This window comes from Xyrauchen texanus, chromosome 34, assembly GCF_025860055.1.
Source record: "Xyrauchen texanus isolate HMW12.3.18 chromosome 34, RBS_HiC_50CHRs, whole genome shotgun sequence".
Classification (NCBI taxonomy): Eukaryota; Metazoa; Chordata; class Actinopteri; order Cypriniformes; family Catostomidae; genus Xyrauchen; species Xyrauchen texanus.
In genome coordinates this window covers 33,949,651-33,962,804 of record NC_068309.1, presented here as the reverse complement: position 1 = coordinate 33,962,804, position 13,154 = coordinate 33,949,651, and the positions used below count along the sequence as shown (strand labels likewise).

At 37.2% G+C, this 13,154-nt stretch overlaps 1 protein-coding gene across 2 annotated transcripts in view; it reads left to right on the top strand.

The window, feature by feature from the left end:
* LOC127627883 (chromosome-associated kinesin KIF4-like) overlaps positions 1-13,154 on the top strand; it is a 39,728-nt gene that overhangs the window by 7,999 nt on the left and 18,575 nt on the right. For both annotated transcript variants that reach the window (XM_052104480.1, XM_052104481.1), the window contains 12 exons: positions 556-722; positions 1,153-1,247; positions 1,404-1,523; positions 7,669-7,844; positions 7,940-8,001; positions 9,582-9,714; positions 9,924-9,982; positions 10,070-10,175; positions 10,254-10,364; positions 11,568-11,756; positions 11,839-11,942; positions 12,050-12,194. In XM_052104480.1, coding sequence (XP_051960440.1) covers positions 556-722; positions 1,153-1,247; positions 1,404-1,523; positions 7,669-7,844; positions 7,940-8,001; positions 9,582-9,714; positions 9,924-9,982; positions 10,070-10,175; positions 10,254-10,364; positions 11,568-11,756; positions 11,839-11,942; positions 12,050-12,194 — 1,467 coding nt within the window. The remainder of the gene's footprint in view (positions 1-555; positions 723-1,152; positions 1,248-1,403; positions 1,524-7,668; positions 7,845-7,939; positions 8,002-9,581; positions 9,715-9,923; positions 9,983-10,069; positions 10,176-10,253; positions 10,365-11,567; positions 11,757-11,838; positions 11,943-12,049; positions 12,195-13,154) is intronic.

Below are 13,154 nucleotides of genomic sequence, written 5' to 3'. Positions count from 1 at the left end.
AATTTTTACTAAACTCATTCAATTTCCGTTTGTTTATCATCAAATCTTTTAGTATGCTTTCATAATCATGAGTCTCATAGAATTATTTATTAGATTTCTGAATTATACTTTTGTATTCTTTTGAAGCTTGAAGCAGTGGTCACCATATACTGCCACACACTGACACGGAGCATGATTTTTTTTAAAAAATTTCTCTCTGTGTTAAGAAAAAGAAAGTCTTAAAGGGTTATAACTGGGTGAATCAACAATGACTGAATTTTCATTTTTGGGTGAACTATCCCTTTAATACATATACAGGCATTGTAATGCAGTGACACACTTCTCTTTCTCTTGAATATTCGGTTTTATTCTGTTTGTGAATGCTTTCATATTGTCTTAGACAACCATATGTTACTGTCATATTTTACACCGCCAGCATACTTTGTTTAAAATTAAGAAAAGCTGTGCACTTTGGCCAAGTCAAATTCAGGGAAATAAATGATAAAACACCAGATCTCTAATTAAAAAGGTGTGTGTCCTGTCTGTCCACTGTCATCCGTTTTCTGTCTGGTGTAGATTGTTGGCCTGACTGAAAGGGAGGTGTTCACTGCCCATGAGATGGTGGGTTGTCTTGAGTTGGGCAATTCTGCACGCACAGTGGGCTCGACAGCCATGAACGCAGCCTCGTCCCGCTCACACGCCATCTTTACCATATCACTGGAGCAGCGGCGGAAAGGAGACAAGTATGCAGACTGTTAATAGACAGAGTTGGCTAAACAACACAAAAATAATTGAATATTAGACTGGTTTCCTGGAAAAATCTGGACATTTAGAAATTATAATTTCTTATGGAAATGAATAATATCTTAGTCATGGCAATGTGTGAAGAAAATGTATGTTTTTCTTATGCTTATCTCTAAAATATTTAATTGCTATTTTTCAATACAAGCTCAGAAATACTGGAAAAAAACAACTAGAAAAGTCATAAATTCATTAGTCAAAAGACACTGAAACCATGTATAGAAAATTGCATTTGAAGTCTGTTTACTTGAATTTCAACAGACTACCAAATTACTAACTTTATGTTCCAAGCCTAGAGCTTTAACTTAAACCGCTAAATCTGTTTTAACAATCTAACCATCCTGTATATCTCCCATGTTTCTGTTTGTGAAGGAGTGATGTCATGGTCTCCAAACTGCACTTGGTGGATCTTGCAGGGTCTGAAAGACAGAAGAAAACTAAGGCCGAGGGAGATCGACTCAAAGAGGGTGAGGGAAATCGTAAAGTTTTATTTGTAAAGATCTTTTGATGTTGGAGTATGGTTCTGAATTTTGCAGTGATTATGCCTTGATTTATGTTAAATCACCATTAAAGGGACAGTCTGATTTGCTGCATACTAAAGTTTGGAGATGTCTGTGTGACAGGAATCAGCATTAACCGCGGGCTGCTGTCTCTGGGGAATGTGATCAGTGCGCTCGGTGATGAGAGCAAGAAGGGAACCTTTGTGCCATACAGAGACTCCAAACTGACCCGCCTCTTACAGGGTACGAATAATACAGTCCCTCAAGGCAGACATTGTTATTCTGCATTAGACTTGCCATGATACCATAATTTTCACACCGGTGCGGTGTTCACGTGTAAAATAGCTCAAGGATGGGCAAGGAGGAGGCGAGAACCGGCTTGTCAATATAAATGATAATTTAATGAAAACTTAAACCAAAACACATAAACAAACACACACGACGGACATGCCCATAATTCTCTCTCTCTCGAACCATCGTCACCGGCCGCCTTTATCCCTCGCGCGCCTCATCAGGCCGATTGGGGACCGGGCGCGCGATATTCTGATCGGCCGTGCCCCCTCCGCTCCACATCACGTTTAAACCGACTAACACCAGTTTTATCACTGGTTGGATGCTAAGTGGTAATATGGGTTAATTTTCATTAAGCAATAGCCTACACAATAAAGCAAGGCAGCTTAATTTCAAACTTTTATTTTAACAAAAAATTGAAAACTAAATGATTTTAAATTGCAATTTTTTTTCATTGAAAGATGGATTTTAAACAGTTGAGGGGCAACATCTCTTTGGCAACAAACCAACTTCATCCGTTCATTCTCTCAATCATGGGCTACCTGTCGGGTATTTCGTTGTCCGGGCAAATACGTCACTTATTTGTGGGTTTAATGTTGGTGTTTTATTGCCATTCATCGCAGGACCCAGTTTAGCTGCTTCGGAAGGGTAATGACTTTAATTGTGTGTGAATAAATTCGTTTTGTTCCCTCCTAGGGCTGGGCAATATGCAAGAAATATGTTCACAATATTTATATATATATATCACAATATCCAATACATCGGCTGAGGGTTTGGTGAATATTCTTGCTTTAGTGATTTTGCATTGAATATTAAATTTGTTTATTTACAAAACTTAAACCAAAGACATTTCAAATTGCACTTCAGACCAAATGAAAATCAACTAAAAATATAGCTGCTAGCAGCAATTAATGGGTTCAAGCCTTTTAAGAACTTTCAATGTATGCAAAAGAGGAATGTATTTTATATGTACTTTGTAAGTTGCTGAATTTGCAAATTAGTGTTCAATATGACTGATGTCTTGTGTTCAACGATCCTGAAACAGGATAATTGTTATGGTGGTCATTTGTTTTTCACTTTTTAACTGTAATAAAGCCACAATGCACCCAATCTCCAAAAAGGTTTTAGAAGTTTTAATATTTATTTTAGGAATTATAGGCTTTTGGATTCACTTGGCTAAACCCATATGATAAATGCAACCCCTAAATACCTAAATAAATAACTGAAGTTCAACTTTTCTTTGATATTTATTGACCTAGGGAGTCCTAGATGTAGATCACAATAGCATATAACATTGAATAATATACAATAATTTACACTCCATTTCTACAGCCATTTTGCTGAAAAATGATTGGCTGCTGGTGGCCATGTTTTTTTATTTGTCTGCGTCATATTGTAGAATATGTAAGCATTTGGCCTACACAAGAAACATGCCAATTTTCAACTTCATTGATAATACAGTTGCAGAGTTCTGATAATTGTTTTAGTTGTAGGGCCCCCTATTGGCTAATGTTTTCGTGTTTTTTGTATGCGGACACATAATGTGTTGTTGTACATCAAGTTTCGTAATAGGGCTGGGATAAACGATTATTTTTTAAACGATTAATCTAGCGATTATTTTTTTCGATGCATCGATTAATCTAACGATTCATTTTTCCAGTCCGATTCGATTTCGATTCGATTATCTCCCCATTAATTGACTAATAGCAATTTATTCATGTTGATTTACATATCTCAATGGAAAAAAAAATGAATTCCTTAACATTGCAATATATGTTTATTGCTCTTAAAATTCCAAAATAAAAGACTATATAAGTGCAAAGTAATGCATTCTTAGTCAGAGTTAGCATTCAATAAAACCTTGAAGCCTTGAAAACACATAGGCCTAGCTTACTGAAAAAAAGTGCATCTTGTAATTCTTCTTTCAGATTAAAATAACAACAACTTGATGTCTAGCATTCAATATAAAAATAAAAAGGTCACCCAAAATACTTTATTCTTTCAATTGCTCTACAGTAACCAATGTAAACTTGAGGGCTTTCAGCTAATACAGAGAGTGCTTTTCCAACAAAAAATAAATAAAAATTAACAGCGACAGTGGGAGCCAGCAGCCTATCATGGCGTCCTTCCTGAACCAACAGAACTGAACATTTATGTTGAAAACACACAGTCCTAGCTTACTGAAAAAAGTGCATCTTTTAATTCTTCATTCACATAAAAATAACAACAACATATAGTAGTAATACACTCTGCCACTCACCTTTTTCTTAAACTCAAAAATAAAATTCAAGTAAAAGTGTACAAGAGCAAAATAATGCATTCTGATGTCTAGCATTCAATAAAAAAATAAAAAGGTCACCCAGCCACCCTTTCTTAGAGCTATTGAAAGAATACAGTAACTATTGTAAACTTGGGGGCTTTAAGCTAATACAGAAAGTGCTTTTCCAACAAAAAATAAATAATGAAAATAAACATTCAGAATTCAACATTTATGTTGAACATACTGAAAAAAAGCATCTTCATTCGCATGCAAATAACAACTTTCACTCTGACACTTTCCTTTCACCTTAAGAATACTGTGCGCGCGCGGCGCCTCTTCAGGTGCTGGTGCATTGCCGTGGTGCTAGAATGGAAGGCCATCTCCATTTTGCAAAGACGACATATCACGGAATTGTTTCCTTTAATGTAAAAGAATTCCCATACTTTAGAGGAACGAGTGCCTTGCAATTCTGATAGTCTGAGGAGCCACTCGTGTTGCTACTACTCTCGGGCGCCACCATCTTTGTTTTGGGTCTGACGAATCGACGCGCATGCATTGTCCCAGCCCTATTTCGTAAAATTTGGCCTTTTCGTTTGGCGGGTATTGGTCAATATGCACAAAATGGATGACGCCTGACCAATTCATTGGCTTATATCTTCGCAACGCTTTGACAAGTTAAAATTCCTTTAACTTTTTGTCAGTAGGGTTCATAGTAGACCCATACCAATTTTTGTGAGAATCGGATATACGGCCTTGGAGGAGTTTGAAAAACAGTTTATAAAATGCCATAAAACGAAGATATACATTTTGTAGGTCTTGGTGCAAGGAATTGAGGGAAAAAAGAATTTTGAGATTATTCAACTCTGTTGCGGAGTTATTGGTGAAAATATAAATGTCCTTGTTATAGCGCCACCTTGTGGCTTATTTTCAAAAAACTTTGGTACACCGCCTCATTCTAACGCTGTGTACAAATATCTAAAGTTTCGTAATGGTCGGCCATTCAGATTTCATGTTATTAGCTGCTGAAAATGTATTGGCTGCTGGCGGCCATGTTTTGTTATTTGTCTGACTGATATTGTAGTATATGTTAGCCTTTGGCCCCTTCAAGACGCATACCAATTTTCAACTTCGTTGATCATACGGTTGCAGAGTTATTAGTGTTTTTTTTTGTTGTAGTGCCCACTATAGGCAAAAATGTTTGCAACTTTGCGTGCATCCTCAGAATGTCCTGTTGTCTATGTTTGTCAAGATACGTAACATATGGCGTTTTCGTTTGGTAGATATTGGTCGATACGTACAACATCAAAATTCGTTTGAATCAAAATTCCTTCGATAATTTTTTGTCAGGAGATTTCATAGTAAACACATACCAATTTTAGTGTGAATCGGACATACGGCGTAAGAGTTGTGAATTGTGCAAATTAGCGTGAAAATTTTCATGACGGATATTAAATCGTCTTGAGCCAATGAATCCAACGATGTCAGACACTTGTGCGACAAACGGTTTAGGATTTCTGTGCCAAAACGTAAACATGATCACTATAGTGCCACCTTGTTGCCGATCAGGCCTAAACTTTGATACGCTGTAGTAGGGACTACCTTCTCTCAAAGTTTCAGCTCTATACAACTTACGGTTTGGTCTGCATGATCAGTTTTGGGGCAGAATAATAAAAATCCTTACAATTACAATAGGTTTCTAGCACTTCGGGCTTGAAACCTAATAACGAAGTGGTGAACCTTTCCGTTTATCTATCTATACCAACAGGCAGAAAATTACTATTTCAAATCTAAAACCAATTATAAATGTTAAAATAATAATTATAATGATGATAATAATCACTGAAATATAAATCATGGTTCGAGCTGAAAGTTTTTTTATTTTTTATTTTATTTTTATTATTATTATTATTTTGATTTAATCACAGAAGTATAGCCTTATATAAAGTGACCCTTTTGGTGATTGGGATCATTATCTGATAGCACTTGACCACATTAAAAAAGGACCGATACAATTGCTCTTGTTTCGGATGAGAAGCATATTTAGTAGTGCTGTCAGTCAATTACATTTTTTTTAATTGCAAATTTTTTTTAACTTAATCACAGATTTTGAAAGTGCTGAAATTTGACACTCCTCTATAATTATTTCCTTGTCAAAATGCATTTATTTCCATCTTAGAAAAGAAAACAATATGTAACAATATAATGCTCCATTAACATTTTACAAACAAAACCTTTCACAAGAAATGCTCTAAAATAGAACCAATTCGAGTAACCTAAAACGTTGTGGGTGGTCTATAAAAGTGTAAGTGGGAGGTTAATTGATTGAAAGAACTAGTTTCCCCATAGGTTGCATATTCATTGCAATGGGCATTAAATCTCAAATTTCATCCTCCACAATATGAATCTGCCAGTAGACAGTGACTTTACGCTGTGTTACAGCAATTGTGAAGCTGCATTCATGATTCATGTCAGCGTCAATGCCAACATCAAGCTTTGAACTTGCCATTAGAAGCGCTTGCAGACATAAACATCTCATCTTGACTTCTGTGGTAATTAAAAGGCACATTACAAGTCCCATCTGGGCTTGTTTTTGTTTTGTTTTTTTTGCTAAAAGACTAAAGATGTCTTAAAGATTTAATATGTAAGTAGCATTTTTCATTTTAATCGGTTAACTTTGATCAGAACTCTATACACATTTGACTGCAAGGTGTTAATGCAGTCCAGCCAAAGAATATCCAGGTACTGTCCAGATATGAAACGCATGTTAATGCAAGGTGTAAATGGGCCCTAGAGTTCAAGCTACATCCATACTCTGGTTGTCTTGTCGAGACTTTTTGACTTCAATTGAAAACTTCTGACTCTAACTCCTCAAAGCTTTCAAGAGACATTCCGTCAGCATGTTCTGACATTGTTTGCTTTGTCTCTCTGTCTGATTTTCTATCTGACTGTCTCACTTAATACATGTCTGTTGTCTTTGTCTGTCTGCCTATCTGACTCTATATGTCTGTCTGCTAACTCTGTGTCTCACTTTAGTTGTCTGACTGACTTTCTGCCTGTCTCACTTTCTGTCTGTATTGCTTTCTGTCTCTCTGTTTGACATTCTTTCTGTCACATTTTTTGTTTGACTGTCTGTCTCTCATTGTATGCTCTCACTTTCGTTCTGACTAACTTTCTGTCTGCCTCATTTTTGGTCTGTCTGCCTCACGTTTTCTCATTTTCTGTCTGTAGTGCTTTCTGTCTTACTGTCTCTGTTTATCTGACTGACTTTCTGCTTGTCTATCTCACTTTATGTGTCTCTCTCAGGGATGTGAGTCTTTTGGATTAATCCAGAATTCTGTTTTTTCTGACCTAAAAATTTGACCACTTCCGAATAAATAAGAGGGAAGGGGGTGTTGTTAATGTCTCATCAAGGCTTAATATCCTGTCCTGTTCATTCTCAATAAGCACTTTTCACCTTAATAAATGGCACCACTGCTGTTTCAGTGCTTGCATGCTGATTTCCTTTTCACTCGTAACATGCACAGAAAAATGTCTTCTCATGTTAGCAAAGTATCAATGGAAATCGCTTCGGTGGTGGCATATGAAGTGATTTTCCCAAACACTGGCATGCAATTTGCAAGATACTGTATCAGTATGGGTGTTATAACACCTTAGCAACAGTTCGTAATGCCCTAGCAAGTACTCTAAACAACCTAGATACTCCCCATCAACTATCTAGCATCCTTGGGCAATTAAAGTCCTATTCTAGTTTAGCTCAGTTTCTTGTATACACTAGTGGTTCCAAGCTATTTTCAATGCTACTTTGTCACAAAAGGTCTCTCAAATCTTTCTCCCCAGACTCTCTCGGTGGCAACAGTCACACTTTAATGATTGCGTGTGTCAGCCCAGCAGACTCTAACATCGAGGAGACCATCAACACACTGCGTTATGCAGACCGTGCACGTAAAATCAAGAATAAGCCCATTCTCAACGTTGACCCGCGTGCAGCAGAAACAAAGCGCCTAAAACAGCAGGTACACCGTCTAGTGGACAGCTGTCACATGACTAGTGACTGTAGAGTGCTATATGCGATCTTTCATTGATGCATCTTTTTGTTTTTCTAATGCAGGTTCAAGAGCTTCAGGTAATGCTCCTACATGCTCGTGGTGGAGTTGCTCCTGTGCTGACTGGGTATGGACCAAGTTTTACATTTAATTAAGTAAAAAAGTATCTTTTTAATTTAAGGAATATTTCACCCAAAAATTACAATTCTGTCATTTACTTACACTAATGTAATTCTAAACCTGTATGACTTTCTTCTGTGGAACTAGTCAGTGGGATGGGCAATTGGACGATGCAATCAGATATCGACAATATCTGACAAATAACCCAATGTCTGTTGCAACAGTCATAGACGATTGGAAATTATTATTAAATTGGAGCCCAATAAATATCATGCACTTATGTATTTATATATTAAAACTTTAAAAGCATTATGGCTTATAGAGTCCTGTTGCGTGTCTATTTTCACTGCCAACATATTCTCTAAATGGCATGAAACATTTTCCTAAACTGTTATAGCCTGCTCTCTAGACTCAGACATGAATTGATATGAAAACACCATGGCTTAGCAACTAGCTAAAAACAGCACATATTTTAGAAGTGTCATTATTAAGGAAATACAGACAATATACTGACATTTATATGAAATGTCATTAAGGTGAAAATGAGTTACAGAACATCTTTGTGAAAAACTTTTATTCAGAGATGATTCAAAACACAATGCTTTAGTGACATCAGCTTTAATAATCAAATAATACAAAACCACTTTGAACCTAAAATTGAATTATATTGCATTTTCTTTATACCTGCAGCAACAACATTCAATACAAATTTCATGAGAACACATTGGAAGTGATTATGCAGCATTAATTGAGGAACACAAGGGAATTTATTAGGCTTATAATAGGACAACTGGTGGGTTTTTGTTATTCGTTTAAGCTGAATAAGTGAAGCAAACACACTGTTGTAGCAGTTTTATGACAGTAGAAATTATTTGGTTTCTGTTGAACTTTCTAGAGGTAATGGTTTATTTATATTTTAATTATTATCATTTACTATATTTACATTTATAATTGGCTTTAGATCCTAATTTGTATTGGTAATTTTCCACCTGTTGTCACAAGCAGGCAGACTTTGCAAATGGGTCCGGTGGAGGATGTTTAAGGTTTGGGGAGGTGTTTATGTATGATTTTTTTACCACTTGATTATTTTATGGAAGGCAGACACACAAACAATAGTTCAATAAAACCACAATTCAAGGACTGATATCATTGGATAAAAACTGAACATGTTTCTGTTGATATGACATCATCTAGGCCAGGTTTCTTTTAAAGTAAAACAAGCAAATTCACCGCCTCCGAGGTTAATATGACCAGCTGAAAACCTGTTACGGCTGCTTGTCACAGACATGGAAGAATTTAGGATTGTGAGACATATGGGGAAAGTAAAGAATGTGGTGCAGGTTTTAAATATATGTATGTATGTATATAAAAAGTATCCTATTTATTTTACTTGTATGAGATGGGTAATATGTTTATATAACAGGCTAGGCAGGGGATTGATGTTATAATTAGAAATTGCTATATTTAAAAAACAAACCCTTTTTTTTGTGTGTGTGTGTGAAAATATTGTTTTGCATATCCTTCAGCCATATTTTATAGGATTTCCCATGTTACAATCATAAGTTCATTATTGATATGTGATTGTAGGTTCGAGCCAGCAGAGAACATGTCTAAGTTCCTGGAGCAGAATCGCAGTCTGCAGGTTGAAAACAATAAGTTGAGTCGAGAGCTGAGTGAGGCTGTGGGACAGACAGCACTCCTGTTTGAGAGGATCATCATGGTAAAACTGGCTTTACTTTAGCTCGTTTTAGAAGGAAACACAGTTTTATGGCTGGTTTTAACAACAAGCAACCAAACCCTTGTACCACCAATATGGGTTTTTAGTACCGTGTGTGATGTTGATTGGCAATATAGACACTTTTGGAAGCCTTGTGTCTTGACTAACTATCTTAATTTTAGTTCTGGTAATTGTTTGGTCATTCCTTTTAGACAGAGCAGGCAAATGAAAAACTTCAGAGCAAACTGGAGGAGTTGAAGCAGCATGCGGCGTAAGTGCTGTTTCTTAATATTCAGTGGATTAATCTGATTCAAGAATTTATTCAGAAGTCTAACTGAGAGATGTGTCTTTAATGCAGGTGTAAAGTAGACCTACAGAAGATGGTGGAGACTCTAGAGGACCAGGAGCTAAAGGAGAATGTGGAGGTAATCAGGAACCTTCAACAGCTCATCCTGGAACTGCAGGTAAAACAGAAAAATCTCGGTTTTCTTAAGACCGATTCACTTGAAATTGAGCAATAAAACCAAATGACTGCTCAACAGAATGAGAGTGCTGGGATTTCGGCCACCATTGATGCCATGACCTCAGGCAATGGTTCAACTCTGGAGCTACAGATGGAAGATGCTGGCGGATCTGCTACAGGCTCACCTGTGGTATGTGTTAGTCTAAAGCTGATTTTACTCTTTGTGCGAGCACGGTGTGTTTCCTCCCGCTGCCCCCGCTGTTTTCTGTTTACATAATTTCCAAACCGCGGACTGATTGTGTCATCAACACAAGAGTACAAGCTGCAGCTGATTACCACAGTAACTAGATATCAACTCAAAGACATCAGCTTCTCTATGTTAAAGTATACAAATTTGTCTCTGGATTTACCACCAAAACTTTCCATGCACAGAAAGACTCTTGCATTTGTCTGCTGCGGATGCATTGAATATGCAAAGATGTGAAGAACGTGAGATGTTATTCGAAGGTGATTTTATTTGACAGACAAACGGGTATGATGAATGGATTAAACCATAATTGCGCATGTGAGCATGCCAAGGCACTAATTATATACAGCAGCGGTTCACTTCCATGATTTCGGACGATTGTGTTCATATCAGCAGCGAACTGACCAGACTCTGGTGCGGTTGGTTGGTGTGCTCCCGAGTTTGGAAAATGGCTTTCAATCATTTAAACGAACAGATCTTTCCAAAGTTACTTCTGAATGTTGTGCAAGTCTTATCCGCATCTACCGGAAACACTTGGTTGAATTTATTGCTGCCAAATGAGGATTGAACAGTTATTAAATCCTATGGACCACTTGCTTTTTCCGCAGCGCTGTGAAAGATTAATGAGGTGTTTTCAATAAAGACATGAAAGATTATGATGGATTGTAATGGAGTATAATAGAATAGATTATACTTGTGACTTTGAAGATGAGATCACACTATATCACCAATTATTTCAGAAAGTCAGAGGGGTTCATATACTTTTTCTTGCCACTGTAGAAAGACCAAAAAGTGAAAAGGAAGTTTTAAAGGGAGTTGGTAAGGAGTCACTCAACACGCCCTGGATTCCATGGATGGTAGTCGGCATCAATAATCGCTGAGTTAGCCAGGCCCCTGTAAATTTGAGTTCTACATTTAGCAGGTGTTTGGGACAAGAAAAGTAAACCGAAAATAATGGGATGTTTTTTAGTGTATCCTGCAAAGTATGCAGTTAGCACTATTCCATTCCGAAGAGAGCCAGACTATTTCATCTTCTGTTGTTGCTTTTGTATTTTTAACTAATTTATTTTATACTTTTATATATTTCTTATCCTTGTCAAGGAATGTTTGATCCTATCTGTTTTTCGCTTGACCCCACACATTCAGGGCGGCGGTGCTGCTGATCCACAGGCCAAAGACTCTCCTGAAGCATACACGGCTAAGCATGCACTGCGACAGGCTCAGATGTCAAAAGAACTTATTGAGCTCAATAAAGTTCTGGCACTGAAGGAGGCTTTTGTCAAGAAGATGTGTCAGAATGACAGTCATTTGGAGCCCATGCAAATGGGACATCAGGTAAGCCTAGACATACTGCTTGCTTGTTTGAGGAAAAAGCCTTTTAGATTTTATTAAAATGTTATTTGTTTCATGTCACCAGGAGAACATTTCAAGTCTGCATGCAGCGGTCGGCTCTCTACAGAAAGAGAAGGATGATCTCATCCAGGCACTGCAGTCTGCTAAGAAGGACACCAATCAGGCCAAGTAACTCTTCATATCTGTGCCCATTTCCCCTCTAATTTAAACTGTCAACAACAACGAGTTAATTATTTCTACCCCCCCGGCGGCTCTCTTTTAATGTTGTATTATAGAGTGAGTGAACTGCGCAGGAAGAGGCTAATGGAGCTGGAAGGACAGATCTCAGAATTAAAGAAGAAACTGCAGGATCAGTCCAAGCTGCTGAAGTTCAAAGAGTCATCTGTGCGCAACATGACCAAACTCAACCAGGAGATTCAGGTGTGTGGGCTTTACAAGGTCCTATGTGACCTCTTAACTGGGCTGCAACCAACAACTCATTAACCAACACTGGCCTTGATGATTACAGAAATGATCCAAATAAATAATCAAAGTGTACTTCGAGTATCTACGTTCCTGATCGCTCCACATACAGTATGCGTAATGCAAATTTCGTCATCAGCACAGTCTGCGTGGACTGTCTGCATGTGGCAGTCCTCATCTCTGCAAATCGTCAATGCATGCGCCTTTTGTTAACTGTACTAAAAGATTATCACATAGCAGTCGAAGAACGCACTTGTTCTCTTTGGCCTACAAATAAGGTGCATATACGTGTATATGTATGTGTATATGTGTACATATATATACGTATGTGTATGTATGTGTGTATGGGTGTTTTTATAGATATATTTATACTTATATATTTTTTTCTGTCTATTTTATATTTCTCTCCTTCGAGTATGATACTAGTATTAAACCTGTTACTGTTTTCTCTGTTTTTATTTTCTACTACTGATAGTCTCTGAGACTGCTTGGACGTCTCCCGTTTTAAGGTGTTCTTAACCTTGTTGTACTGTTTTATGATGTGCTACTACACATGGTGTTGGTGTCTTTTAATTTTGTAGTTCTGTAAAGCACTTTGGTCAGTCAGTGGCTGTTATAAAATGTGCTATATAAATAAAATGAACTTGAACTTGAACTTGAAGTGCACATGCAGCGATCACATTCATATTCGCTTGCTGTCCAAATTGTATATTTGAAAGGCAATGTGGGCACAATCCGATCTGGAACGCAGAGATTTAATTAAACAAAATCTCTTACAGCTTGGGTATACATCTACTGACACCCATATCATGGCTAGTATTAACAGTGATGGTATAGGAACACACTTCACTTCTAACGGTCATTTTTTATTTGGAAAAATTACATTATTGAAACATGAATTTTTGTTTTAACCAAAAA